The sequence below is a fragment of the Pelobates fuscus genome, chromosome 1, assembly GCF_036172605.1.
Source record: "Pelobates fuscus isolate aPelFus1 chromosome 1, aPelFus1.pri, whole genome shotgun sequence".
NCBI lineage: Eukaryota > Metazoa > Chordata > Amphibia > Anura > Pelobatidae > Pelobates > Pelobates fuscus.
Window position 1 is genome coordinate 194043628 of NC_086317.1, and position 15758 is coordinate 194059385.

Consider the following 15758-nt stretch of genomic DNA (forward strand, 5'->3'; position numbering starts at 1 on the left):
TTACCTTCCATGGAGGTTCGGTTTTTCGAATGGGAGTCGAACGACGTTCGGTAAAAAGGGGGTTTATGGTGGTTATGGTGTCTGGTGTGGTGCTTATGGTACTCAAGGATAGTAAGCAGTGATTGACGCCCATCACATGTGTATTGTGTCTGATATTTAAACGAACACTCCAAGCACTATAGCAACTACAGCACAGTTTTTATTAGCTCTCCTGAGCTAAGCCCTAACATGAAGGGCCAGCTCATTGGCTTGGAGCATCAACTGATTGCTCTCAACCAAAGAGCTAAGCCCTGCATCACCATGTTTAGCTCAATGTAGAGAACTTTGTTGGAGAAGGTGACAAACTCCTGAAAAATTGTCAAATAGTTAACATATGGTGGAGTGGCACCAGGGTACTCCTGGCAACATAACCAATGGAGTGGATTTTAGTGGTTATGGTGCTTGGTGTGTTCCTCTAATCGCACTGAAATGTAAACTTTTGCATTATAGATTGAAAAACACAGGAGCAAATTGCTTCATAATGTGCTATTTAATACATTTAAAATAGTTTTTTTTTGTACCTTTAAAAAGATGTCCTGTTTCTGCTAGTGACACTTCCTTTCTCTCCAGGGTGGCCATAGGACTTAACGTACCCTGTTCACAGCGCCCTTCCCTGGCCACGCCTTTTCATCCATGTATAGTGTGTGCATAGTAGTGTAGTATTTGTATAGGAGCTTTATAAAATTTATATTTATTAAACCACTACAGTCGCCTAGTCACACCTCTGGTCATGTAATGTGCACAGCCTTCCAAAACACTTATCTGTAAAGTGATATGTAGTGCTTACCTTTCCTTTATTACACAGTCTGTTTAATTTAGAATTTATTTCCTGCACTGTTGATAGCATCATAGACCTTGCAGCAACCTCCTGTGTGTGATTAAATGTAAACTTGAAGAGCTGGAGGTTACATGTAAGAGAGATTTGCCTAGCGCTGCACAAACGGACTTAAAAGTGGTTTAACTCCTAAATGGCAGATATTTTAGCTGTGATATTTCAGATGCATGATCTGTGCACTAAAACGACTTAATCAGGCTAAAGTTTTTTTGGTGACTATAGTGTCCCTTTAAAGCTCCATAGAACTTTAATTAAGCAGTTTAGGTGTTCTGGTTATGGCCCCCGCTGGAGTTAAATTCCTTTGTTAATGCAGCCCTTGCCACACCTCCCATGTATGTTACTCATGCAGACTCTATGAAAAGAAAAAAAAGTTTTCATGTTTACAGCTGTTGTGGTGCTTAGAGTGTCTCTTTAAAATTAGAAGTTAAATACTTTATCAAACCATGAACATCAAGTTATACATACATATGCTTTTTATGCACATTTTACCTTATTTACATGTTTAAGATTGTGTTTAAAGTTTGTTCAAAAATTATGATATACATTTTTACATAGGACATGACTTCATAGTGCTTTCCTTTAGGACTCCTTAATACTAATACAAATGCTATACACATTTACCTAGTTCTGTTTTCTTGCAGTGTGTGTCATGTATACTCAGGGAGTAGAGAGTAAGCAATGGAGAGAGGTGAGTGATGTGCTTGCTTTTTGAATGAATTCTATAAATATCCTGATAACAATTAATGTATTTACACTAGAAAAAAATTGAAATTAGTAAAACGTTAGCTGCACTTCAGTAGCTTTGAAAAGAGGTGATGTTTTGTAATTCTGCATATACAAACATGAATTAACAGATTTTCTAAATATGTTTAATGAATCAAACTTAGTTTCAGAGACTATGCCTGTTTTGCCCAATGAAAGCAAGTGAGTCAGGGTAATTCAACCTAATCATTAAAGCTAGTTAAGCAGGCCCAGTTGAAATAGGCAAACAGAGCCACTCACTGCCACCTAGGTCTACCTATTCAACTGGAACCATTTATCTAGGTTTGCAAAGTGTGCTTGGTAGGTATAGTGGGATTGTCTGCCTCTGCCCAAACCTGTTACCAAATCTCAAGGATTCAATATACAGCTGGTGACCATAGCCACAGGTTTGATTTCCATATAGGTGAACCCAGATTTTTAACATTCATAGGTCAATAAAATGAATTGGTACTAGTTACCAAGCCTATACTGTAGGATATAAGTACACAAAATATTTTGTTATTATTATCAATGAAATGTAACTTCAGATTGTGTTTATAGTGTATTAAAAGCTGACATTTTGTATGTAACAAAAAAGATTTTTAGATCACAACTCTTCAATTTATCAATGTACCAAGTACAACGCTTAGTGGAAAACCAAACCAAAATAAGTTACCTGTAAATTATGGATATCCTACACCTCTGGCAAGATTTTCAGCCACAAGCAATGTTCTGGACATGCCTGCATTATGGGTCACTCTCTTTATCCATGAGTTATTAAAAATAACTTGTATGAACCTAAAAAATGTTGTAAAGTCTTTCCATAATTACATAGTTGCATAGCTGAAAAACATTTGTAAATCAAGTCCAGCCTTTCTAACGTCTGTTTTTGATGTTGTTCAAAAAGAACGTGAAAAACCCAGTTTGAAGAACTTCTGATTTTCCAACAAACTAGGAAAAACATCCTTCATAACCCCAGAATGGCAGTCAGATATCTCCTTGGATCAGGAATTTAATACCCCACTAACTAAAAATAATATCCCTGAATTTGATGTTTGTGCAAGTATTTATCCAATTGCTGTTTAAACATCTGCATAGACTCTGATAAAACCACCTCTTCAGGCAGATAACCCATATCCTTATTGTTCTTACCGTAAAAAAATATTTCCTTTGCCTTAGATCTTCTTTCTTCTGGTCTAAACGCATGACCTTGTGTCCTATGTATAATAGCCCTGTTTATGAATAAAGTTCCACACAATAGTTTGTATTGGTCCTGAATATACAGGGAGTGCAGAATTATTAGGCAAATGAGTATTTTGACCACATCATCCTCTTTATGCATGTTGTCTTACTCCAAGCTGTATAGGCTCGAAAGCCTACTACCAATTAAGCATATTAGGTGATGTGCATCTCTGTAATGAGAAGGGGTGTGGTCTAATGACATCAACACCCTATATCAGGTGTGCATAATTATTAGGCAACTTCCTTTCCTTTGGCAAAATGGGTCAAAAGAAGGACTTGACAGGCTCAGAAAAGTCAAAAATAGTGAGATATCTTGCAGAGGGATGCAGCACTCTTAAAATTGCAAAGCTTCTGAAGCGTGATCATCGAACAATCAAGCGTTTCATTCAAAATAGTCAACAGGGTCGCAAGAAGCGTGTGGAAAAACCAAGGCGCAAAATAACTGCCCATGAACTGAGAAAAGTCAAGCGTGCAGCTGCCAAGATGCCACTTGCCACCAGTTTGGCCATATTTCAGAGCTGCAACATCACTGGAGTGCCCAAAAGCACAAGGTGTGCAATACTCAGAGACATGGCCAAGGTAAGAAAGGCTGAAAGACGACCACCACTGAACAAGACACACAAGCTGAAACGTCAAGACTGGGCCAAGAAATATCTCAAGACTGATTTTTCTAAGGTTTTATGGACTGATGAAATGAGAGTGAGTCTTGATGGGCCAGATGGATGGGCCCGTGGCTGGATTGGTAAAGGGCAGAGAGCTCCAGTCCGACTCAAACGCCAGCAAGGTGGAGGTGGAGTACTGGTTTGGGCTGGTATCATCAAAGATGAGCTTGTGGGGCCTTTTCGGGTTGAGGATGGAGTCAAGCTCAACTCCCAGTCCTACTGCCAGTTTCTGGAAGACACCTTCTTCAAGCAGTGGTACAGGAAGAAGTCTGCATCCTTCAAGAAAAACATGATTTTCATGCAGGACAAAGCTCCATCACACGTGTCCAAGTACTCCACAGCGTGGCTGGCAAGAAAGGGTATAAAAGAAGAAAATCTAATGACATGGCCTCCTTGTTCACCTGATCTGAACCCCATTGAGAACCTGTGGTCCATCATCAAATGTGAGATTTACAAGGAGGGAAAACAGTACACCTCTCTGAACAGTGTCTGGGAGGCTGTGGTTGCTTCTGCACGCAATGTTGATGGTGAACAGATCAAAACACTGACAGAATCCATGGATGGCAGGCTTTTGAGTGTCCTTGCAAAGAAAGGTGGCTATATTGGTCACTGATTTGTTTTTGTTTTGTTTTTGAATGTCAGAAATGTATATTTGTGAATGTTGAGATGTTATATTGGTTTCACTGGTAAAAAATAAATAATTGAAATGGGTATATATTTGTTTTTTGTTAAGTTGCCTAATAATTATGCACAGTAATAGTCACCTGCACACACAGATATCCCCCTAAAATAGCTAAAACTAAAAACAAACTAAAAACTACTTCCAAAAATATTCAGCTTTGATATTAATGAGTTTTTTGGGTTCATTGAGAACATGGTTGTTGTTCAATAATAAAATTAATCCTCAAAAATACAACTTGCCTAATAATTCTGCACTCCCTGTATTTGTATAAACAAACGAGAGATTTACATTTGTTAACCTTTCTTCTTAACTAAAATGCTCCATTATACCTCTTCACTTTTTCTAGTGCCATACTATCCTTCTTTAGAACAGGTGCTCAAAATTGCATTGCATATTCTAGGTGTGGCCTAACCAGTGATTTATAAAGAGGCAAAATTAAAGTTTCATCCTTAGAATTAATGCCCCAATTTATACAATAACTTACTGGCCTTCTTAACTTCCGATTGACATTGCACATTGTTGCCTGTTTGTTATCCCTAATTAACTACTTGTTAGGGTATAAACTGCTTGTGCATTCTTTACTCTGAAGTGCATAACTTAGCATTTTTCTACATTAAATTTAGTCTGCCATTTGAGTGCCCAGAACCCAATCTAAATCGGTTTGCAGCAAACTTATATCCAGCTTATATTGTATTACTTTACAGAGTTTTGTGTCATCTGCAAACACTGAAACATGGCATTCATTGCCTAAATATAAAAAATTCTACATAGATTTAATTTGTATTCTTTACAGACTGAACAGATATGAATGAAAGCTCTTTTTTTAAATGTAAATATCTTTTTTGTTCGACTTCCAATTGAACATAGCAGTGGAAAATGGCATCTATAGAGACACACAGTTCTCGAAATGAAGGTAATTGGTAAACATGCTAACGTAAAACATTCGAAAACACATAAGTTACACAGTATGAATTATGGCATGAGACACGCGGGCCTCCTTTTCGTATTTGGAAATCTCGAGAAATATACGTAAAGACAAAACCTTATTCAGTTGAATGAAAGCACTTTTATTTTATCAAGGAGATGAAAAAAAGATACACTGTATTATACTGTAACCTAGTTTGCCACATCTATAACCTCTCCTCCCACTCCCACACGAAAAAGAACATATGAGAGATGAAGATGGGCTTTTTAAAATGTATATATTATTCTAATTTAGAAACATGCTGTTCAAATGAATTTGCTGGCTTATTTCCATTTGCAATATATTTTTTTATTAGACTTTCATGAAATATTTACTCTAATTACTTTGTTAGACAGTTACACTTGGTTTCCCACTGTCTGAACTGACAAACTGGCAATATTTGTTTCAGTTAATTATTTTTTATATGTATATATAATTGTGGCAGTAGACACTTACTGCAAAAATTAATACACTTAAAAGGTTACTGCAACCAGGATGACCTGTTCGGTGATTTGAAGTCACTGACTTGAAGCACTGCACATTCAGTTATTTTTAATTGTGGCTTGGGGCAAGTTGCATCCCCAGCACACATGACATTGGCAGTCCAGAACTCATAAAATACATCTGTCTGCAGCATGCAGTGGTCCTGCAAAGGGAAGATAGCTCTCCTCTCCCTGTGTGCTCCCTGACTCCTTCTACCGCTAGTTATATAGTATTTTTTTTTCTAATTTAAATATTCCTTCTCATCTCTCTTCCCATCTACCTACCATAAATAAACCTCCCTCTCCCCTAAAAAGTGTGCATGGGAGAAACCTGTAAGTGGACCGGGTTTACAGGTTTTATTGCAAACGGAGAGCTATCCACAGTGCCCAATAGGGCACTTTACATAGAAACAGTCCTCCCCCCAAATGGTTAAAATAACCATTAAAATAAATACTATGAGCATCAAAACAACTTAGCTTAATGAAGTAATTGTGGTGTATAGATCATGCCCCTACAGTCTCACTGCTCAATCTGACATTTAGAAGTTACAGTGCCCTCCACTAATATTGACATGCTTGGTAAAGATGAACAGAAAAGGGCTGTGAATAATTGTTTTATTGTTTAACCTTTTGGACTCTTGTTCAAAAACTACACAACAATACTCTACACTCATGGATAGCAAACAATTGTAAACACAACACTTTTGTGAAATTTGTTTATAAACCTCTTTGTTAAATATATGTGTGGCACAATTGTTGGCACGCCTATGAATTCATATGGGAACACAATATTTGATATATATTCCTATGATAAGTAAAAATGTACAATTCATCACAATGCGTAAGACCAAGGAATAGCTGTGATGTGTGATAAAAGGTTGTTGAACTTCACAAAATAGGAAGTGGGTATAAGAAAATAACAAAAGCATTGAAAATGCCCATTTCCACCATCAAGGCAATAATTAAGAAGTACCAGTCAACTGGGAATGTTATCAACCTGGAAGAGGATATGTGGTTTTTTTTTTTTTTGTCGCAACGCTCTGTGAAGAGAATGCTTTGAGTAGCAAAAAAATCTCAACATTTCGGAGCTGAAGAATCGCAGTTAGTTGCATTCTGGGTTGCATTCTGGGTTCAGAAATTCTCCAAAACTACAGTCTGACAACACTTGCAACACCAGAAATTCTTTAGAAGGGTTTTGAGAAAAAAGTCTCTACTATCATCCAAAAACAAACTTAAGCATCCTCAGTTTGCCAGACACTCCTGGAACCTCATTTGGGATTGGATTCTCTAGTTAGAAGAAAAAAACTTTTTTTATTTTTTTTATTTTTTTTTTAGCAATAAACACCAGAGGTAGGTTTGGCGCACAGAGTGAGGTAGCCACGTGGAAAAGAACCTCAAGCCCATGGTTAAATGTGGTAGTGGCTCTTTAATGTATTGGGGCTGTTTTTCTGTCAGAAGACCTGGCTATTTTGCTAGGATACATGTCATCGACAACTCTATCAAATATCAACAGATATTACATGAGCACCTGACTGCCTCCTTAAAAAGCTTAAAATGGACTGTGGTTAGATCCTCCAGCAGGACAAAGATCCAAAAGACATTAAAATCAACAGAAAAATTATTTAGTGACATGGCCATACCAGCCCCCTAACATTAACCCCATAGAAAACCTGTGAGGTGAACAGAAGAAGAAAGTCCAGCAGCATTGACCTTGAAGAATGAAGGATCTTGAGATATTCTGTAAGGAGGAATGATCTCAAACCCCTTTCCTTGCCTTGCCTCATAGGAGAAGATTCAGAGCTGTTTTCTTGGCAAACAAAGGTAGCACAGAGTATTGACTAAAAGTGTGCCAAAGATTGTATATATATATATATATATTTTTTAGATAAACCTGTGTTGTGTTTGCAATTGTTTGATATCCGTGAGAGCAGAGTATTTGTGTATTTTTTTGACAAAAGATCAAAAGGATAGCAAGGGTGCCATCATTAGTGGGGGACACTGTAAATCACTTTTGTATCTGATTATGCAGCCCTAGCCACGCCTCTCTGACTGATACAGCATGCATTTTTAAATCAGATGTTAACTTACTTTAGACATTTTAATCTCCTGTTCTGTAAATTGAACTTTAATCACACTTATGAAGTTCCTGCAAGGTACCAGTGCAGGAGATAAGACATTTTAAATTAAACAGAATGTACAATAAAGGAATTTTAAACATTAGATCTCTCTTTACATGACGTGTTTAGGGAGGCTGTGTAAGTCGCATGCAGGTAGGTGTGGCTAGGGTAGCATGACCCTCAGTCTACTCCAAACCTTAACCCTAATCCTAACCCTACCCCAACCACTAACCCCACCCCAAACCTTAACCCTATCCCTACCTCTACCCCAACCACTAACCCTGATTTAAATTTTATTTTTATTTTTTTACAAAAAAGACAGGAAGAATTTATCTAGTTATTGATTATCATACACATTTTTAAATAGCGATAATTAAATGCATATATATATACTGTACATATATAGACAACATATATACACAGCCTATTAACCCCCTTAACCCTATCCCTACCTCTACCCCAACCAATAACCCTACTCCAACCCCTAACCCCAACCCTCTCCTGTTTTGCCACTTTTCAGAAATCTGAAGCACTTCAGCATTTCCAAAATTCGGAAACTTGGAAATTCTAAAATGTGGCACTTCGGCAATTCAGTTCGGTTCGGCATTAAGAAATTCGGCTCTTCGGACATTTGGAAGCATCCAAATGTCAGAATTTCCAAAATTCGTCCAAATTTGCATTTGGAACGAAACAAATTGCACATGTCTAGTGATTATAGTGATCACAGGCAAGATAGGGGCTAATGGCTCTGAAAAGAGCCTTTGGGTCTCACACTTTTACAAATTCCTACGTAAAACCACCTAAATATCTTTACCTAAAACACAGATCTCTCTCCCTCTCTCACGTAAACACAAGTGAAGATAGGGAAGGAGATCCATACTGATCAGAGTCAGTATTTACTAATATTGACCTGATTAGACAAATGGGGATCATAGTTAGAATAAAATTGTTATAGAGGCAAGCTCTGATTGGATGTCCCTAGCCTGCCTCTATGATGAGTCAGGCTAGGAACACCCCCAGAAGCCCCATGATGCACTGCCTTTAGAAAGGCAGCGCCATCTTGGGAGCCACATGCATTTATTTTATATATATTTGTAATTTTTTATTTATTTATTTATTTTTTTACATTTTCTTAATTCTTCACTGAGTGCCTCGACTTCTCGAGGCACTCAGCACAGGCAGAGCATCAGAAGCCTGCCCAATAGCTTCAGATGCTCTTCTTAACTGCGGGGTGCCACGTGGAACAACCCGGAAGTGATCCCTCCGGGGGGAGCGATCACCCAGCGCCCGGCAGTAAGGAGAGGTATTGCACGATGCCTCGACATCGAGGCATCGTTGCAATACCATCAGAGCGGCTGGAAGCGACCATGATCCTTAAGGATCGTTTTTTGTCGGTCGTACCTGATACGTCCACGGTCGGGAAGGGGTTAATCAGAATGCATTTTCTCCAGGCAATGTTTCGACCTGCCAAGTGGTCTTTGTCATGCTAACACCACATAGTCACTTCAGTGTATATATATATATCATATGTGCAAATAATTAACCAATAAGAAGTTTACATATATTAACAAACTACATTAAATTTACAACAGTTTACAAAAGAAATTATACATATTGTCACAAAAAAACTTTAATATATAAATAGCTCACCTCTGTGTGTCCAAAGAAAAACGATAACCAATAAGTCCCACAAAAGAAATAATAATACATAAAATAAATAAGAAACGCTAATAATAGTAAAACATATCCACTTCCTATAAGATGGAACGCAAAACCCCACATTTCCTGTGCCTTGGAACGCAAACCGGAAGAGGATATGTTCAAGCATCTTCAGGTTGATCTAATCGCACTTCGTTATTGCACAAGTGTGAAAGTGACAGGAAGAATAGTCCCCAGAATCTATATATATATACGTGTGAACGGCAACAAACTTACGTCCGCATGTTCGTACGTGCGATCGTATGAACACGGCGCCCTGAATGTCAATGTTCAGGCGCATGCGTTCAGCACGAAATGTGCCAAACTAGTAAGCACATGAGTCCAATAAACAGGGGAAAACTCACAACTCAAATGAGTTTGTGTATATGAGAAAGCAGAGAGGAAGAAAAAAACATAAGAAAAAAGTGGGAAAAGAAAGATGAAGAAAATACAGTGGAAAGAATAAAACATATATGATATAGTACAAGAATACCAATAAACTAAGAAAAAAATAGAAAAAATAAAACAAGAAAAAATAAAGAAATAACGTAAGAAACAAATGATAAAAAGTACAAAAACCATAATACAAAAATTCAAAAAATAAATAAAAACAAAAATAATAAAATAATAAATAATATAAAAAAATGTAAAAAATTAATAATAAAAAATGATAAAATAAATAAATAAAAGAACATGCGAGAGTAGAGCAATGAAGTCGGCCCCTGGTGCTGAAGCACAAGAAGCAGAAGAGGACCAGCCGGAAAGAAGATTGTGGCGCCTGTAAGGGACAGATTCATTCACCTTTCACCTCCCCCCTCCCACCACCACCCTCACCATACAACCAGCGGTGATGTCAGTGTTAGAGGTCTTTGCAGATTATGCATTATTAAGTCCCCAGATGGTGACAGAGCCATTTTAAGTAAAATATGAGTCACGTCATATCAGATATTGATGTGAAGGTTTACACTCTTTCACAACCAATATCTATCAAGATACTGACAACTGAAGTTTGAGCTAAGGGCATTAGCCGCTGGGTTTATAAAATAACCAATATAATAGTCTTTAAAACAACTATGTAAGTCTATTAACTTCTGTACCTGGAACAGTGGATTGTTCCAACCAAACCTTTTCCATGAACCACTAATTCTAGTTGTCACTGTGAAGGACCCAAGATTTGTCTCCTCAGTAACACCGTCTGTAGATGTCTCTTCCTCTGGCAAAGCTATTCCTGCTGTAACATTAAAAAGAGAAAAACACACTCAACTCAAGGCATTAACAGTACATACAACACTGTACTGCCCTGACAAGGACAAATCACTTTCCACAGCCCTTTTTCAACAACCAGGATATTTGTAAATATTACTCCCCACCTGTCAATTAAGGAAGGGATAACAACTGACTGACAGGCATAAGCCAGCAGTCATGTGACCCTTCCCATATTGGTCCAGGGGTACTTAAAGAGCATAATCTGAAATACAAAAAAAACAACAACAAAACAAAAACAAACCACTATCAAAGTAACTAGTAGTAGCACAGTACATGACCTTGCTCAGTGAAGTACTGGGCAGAAATGGCAGATTTATTAATGGAAAGCATAGGTGAAGACAATTTTCCTGCGACTGAAGATTTGTGCCTGAAAACATTTGTTCAGTGCCAAGGCAAAACAATGTTCTATACATGTCAGACGAGAGTTTCTTGCAGGGATGTAACATCAAAATCCTTAGCGTAAGTGTAACTCATTTCAGATTTAAATGCTTTTTGCTGCATCAACAAACCACATTTTACAAATAACACAGTATAACAAATGTATAACCTCTACTTTACCAGAATAGATTTTAATCCTTGAATAAAGAAAAATGTCCTAGTGCCTTTATCTTAAATCTACACATATGTCAGACTAATGGTCCCTGGTTAACTACAGTTCACAGGGGTTAACTAGGGTTACCATATGATTTACATTTTACAAAAAAGACAGGAAGAAATGATCTAGTTATTGATTATTATACACATTTTTAAATAGCGATAATTAAATGCATATATATATATATATATATATATATATATATATATATATATATATATATATATATACTGGACATATATAGACAACATACATACACAGCCTATTAACCCACAATTACCCACCGCTGTCAATAGGGGGATTACCGTTATGAGAGCCAAATCTCTCCACTAGGCTTACTATTATCAATACCATTATCCTACTTTATTTTAACCCTTTAGTGACCAGACCACTGTTCAATTTTCTTACCGTCTGGGACCAGGGCTCTTATTACATTTCTGTGGTGTTTGTGTTTGGCTGTAATTTCCTCTTACTCATTTACTGTACCCACACATATTATAAACAGTTTTTCTTGCCATGAAATGGTCTTTCTAAAGATACCATTATTTCATCATATCATATAATTTACTATATAACAATTATAAAATACGATGAACAATTGTAAAAAAATCCACACTTTGAAAAAATACCCATGCTAAATAGTTTCTAAATTTTGTCCTGAGTTTAGAAATGTCCAATGTTAACATGTTCTTAGCTTTTTTTTGGAAAGGCTATAAGTACAAGTAGGACTTTGCTATTTCCAAACCATTTTTTCCCCCAAAATTAACGCAAGTTACATTGTAACACTGATATCGGTCAGGAACCCCTGAATAACCCTTCACATGTATATATTTTTTTAAAAGAAGACAACCTAAGGTATTAAACTTGGGGTATTTTGACTCTTTTCATGCAACCATTTTACCACCAATCTATGGCAAAAAATAAAAATAATAATAATTGGTGATTTTTTTGACACACATAGCAATTTAAGTATACATGTACGGAGAACTTTAAGGTTTACTGCCAAAGAACACCCCGATATGTGTTCAACAACATCTCCTGAGTACAGTGATACCCCCCATGTATAGGTGTCTCTGGTTCTCTGGGGGCTAAAAGACCTTATTTGGAGGGTGCCCATTCCAGTTTTCCAACTTGGAATTTTCACAGCTGGTCATCATGCACCCCGTGTCCTATTTGGGAAATTTTCGAAGCTGGACAATGTAATTTACCCCCATCAAACCATATATTTTTGAAAAGTAAACACCCTACGGTATTTCAAATAGTGGTATTTTAACACTTCCCATGCACTAATTCTACCACCAGTCTTTGGGTAGTCATTTTTTTGTGTTATTTTTCACACACATTGTATTTTAGGCATGGGTTCTCAGCTCCTGTTATGTGTTCCTGACAAAGAAACACCCAATATGTGTTCAGCAGCATTTCCCAAGTATAACAGTGCCCCAATGTACATGTTTTATGTTTTTTTGCAAACTTACAGGGGTCAAATGTAGGGCTTTCCACCTTTCCAAGTATGCACATTGAAATTTGCCAGATTGGTTTGCTGGGCCTATGTTGACTTTGAGACCATATAGCAGCCAGTGGCGGATCCAGGGGGGGGCAACGGGGCAATTGCCCCCCCCCCCCCGAGATTCTCCCCTGCCGGCTAGTGCAGGACTGGCATTGCCCAAGTGCCAGCCCTGCAATGTGCCTGTAGACCGGAGGGGAGATCAGAGTTCTCCCTCTACGGTCCGCAGGCACGGTGCTGGCAGCCGGCAGGGGAGGGAGAGAGGACCCGGGAGCTCTTACCTGCAGCTCCTCCGGGTCCTCCTCTCGCGAGATTTGGAGCGTTGCCGCGGTTACCATGGCAACGCTCCAAATCTCGCGAGAGTGAACTCTAGCCCTGTAGCTGGGCTAGAGTTCATCTCACCACCACTGGGACCACCTGGGAATCCCCACCGGACCACCAGGGACTAAGAAATGTCCCCCCTCCTCCCAGTAAAGGTAAGAAGGGAGGGGGGACATGAATATATTATTTTTAATTAAATTTAAAAAAAAGAAAAAAGCCTCCCTACCCTCCTTACCCCCCATACACACACTAACACACTGCCCCAGAAACACTGCCTTCCATACACACACTACACACACTACCCCCATACACACACTACACACACTACCCCCATACACACACTACACACACTACCCCCATACACACACTACACACACTGCCCCAGAAACACTGCCCCCCATACACACACTACACACACTACCCCCATACACACACTACCCCCATACACAAACTACACACACTGCCCCAGAAACACTGCCCCCCATACACACACTACACACACTACCCCCATACACACACTACCCCATACACACACTACACACACTGCCCCACAAACACTGCCCCCCATACACACACTACACACACTACCCCCATACACACACTACACACTGCCCCACAAACACTGCCCCCATACACACACTACACACACTACCCCCATACACACACTACACACACTGCCCCACAAACACTGCCCCCATACACACACTACACACACTGCCCCACAAACACTGCCCCCATACACACACTGCACACACTGCCCCACAAACACTGCCCCCATACACACACTACACACACTGCCCCACAAGCACTGCCCCCATACACACACCGCCCCAAACACACACACACTGCAACTCTCACACACACTGCCACTCTCACATACACACTGCACCGCTCACACACACACACACTGCCCCACACATACACTGCCCCCTAACACACACACACTGCAACCCTGACATACACTGCCGCCCTCACACACTCGCACTTCACCACTCACACACACACTGCACCTTTCACACACACTTCACCCCTAACACATACCACTGCTCCTATGCCCAATATCCCAGCAGACTCCAGGTAAGTTGTCAAACTGTTCTTAAACGGTTTGACTACTTACTCTGGGATGGGATCCTGGCACTACTGGCGCTATAACTACTACACTGAGCTGTAGTGGTTATTGTGCCTGGATTATTTCTTTAAATAATCTACAAGTGCCCCTCCCGAGATGAGGTTCTGGATCCGCCACTGATAGCAGCCCATGAATGAAAATGAACCCCATCATGGCATACCATTTGTAAAAGTAGACAACCCACGGTATTCAAAATGGGGTATGTTTAGTCTTTTGTAGAGTTGAGCGAACACCTGGATGTTGGGGTCCGGCGGGTTCGGCCGAAAAAAGTCCGGGTTCGGGCTCGAGCTTGACCACAAACTTGATCCCGAACCCCATTGAAGTCAATGGGGACCCGAACTTGTGGCCACAAAAATGCCTCTAAAAAACTCCTGGAAAGGGCTAGAGAGCTGCAAAAGGAAGTAAAATGGGGGTAAGAGTAGGACAAGTGTCCTGCAAACAAATGTGGATAGGGAAATCACTTAAAATAACATAAAAATTAAAAATACAGCTGAGCCATAAAATAGCACTAGATGGAATCTTTGATTTTAGCTTTGGAAGAACATAAATGAAAATCTAAAGCATGGCTGTCAGGAGGATCAACAGAATTATCCATTTGAGAGAGGCTTGGAGTGCAGGGTATTCTCATTCATTGTTCAAACTGAGCTCAACTCCTGATGCATGGAGAAAAGGCCTTCACAAGCCTCTGCTAATGTGTACCTAGTTTATACTAAGTGACCCATAGGTTGAGGAGGCGGTGACCATGGCAGTGGAGGAAGAGGATGAGGTAGCCAACACTGTATTTTATGTTTTTTTTTTTTTTTAATTGTGGTAGCCCACACAATATTGGGACATACAAATAAAGAAACATTTGCGGCCTGCGGTGCATTTCTTGCAGTCCTGATGCATGGAGAAATGCTCAACTCCTGATGCATGGAGAAAAGGCCTTCACAAACCTCTTCTAATGTGTAATGTAGTTTATACTAAGTGTCTCATAGGTTAAGGAGGCGGTGATCATGGCGGTGGAGGAGGAGGATGAGATAGCCAACACTGTGTATATATATATATATATATATATTTTAATTGGAGTAGCCCCCAAAATATTGGGACATATAAAAAAAGACAACTCTGTTCTGCAGAGTAGCTGTTGACATTATAGTTGCGCAGGAACTTTGTTGACTCTAGAGAACCTCGAGCAAATCGCACATCCCCGTGGCGGCGAGTTTGCATGCAGATGTCATCCATATCAACTTTCGATGCCAGTTTCTGCGCCTACCATGGTGACCACGGGTAACGGGGAATCAGGTTTACATTCCGTACAGGGACCCTGAGAAACGGCTACCACATGCAAGGTAGGCAGCAGGCGCGCAAATGACCCACTCCCGACACGGGAAGGTAGTGACGACAAATAACAATACAGGACTCTTTAGAGGCCCTGTAATTGTAATGAGTCCACTTGAAATCCTTTAACTCTGATCAATTGGAGGGAAGTCTGGTGCAGA

The 15758-nt window shown here is 39.4% G+C and overlaps 1 protein-coding gene across 2 annotated transcripts in view; it reads left to right on the forward strand.

Annotated features, from left to right (window-relative positions):
- CPNE5 (copine 5) overlaps positions 1-15758 on the forward strand; it is a 417182-nt gene that overhangs the window by 150972 nt on the left and 250452 nt on the right. For both annotated transcript variants that reach the window (XM_063453199.1, XM_063453200.1), the window contains exon 3: positions 1516-1562. In XM_063453199.1, coding sequence (XP_063309269.1) covers positions 1516-1562 — 47 coding nt within the window. The remainder of the gene's footprint in view (positions 1-1515; positions 1563-15758) is intronic.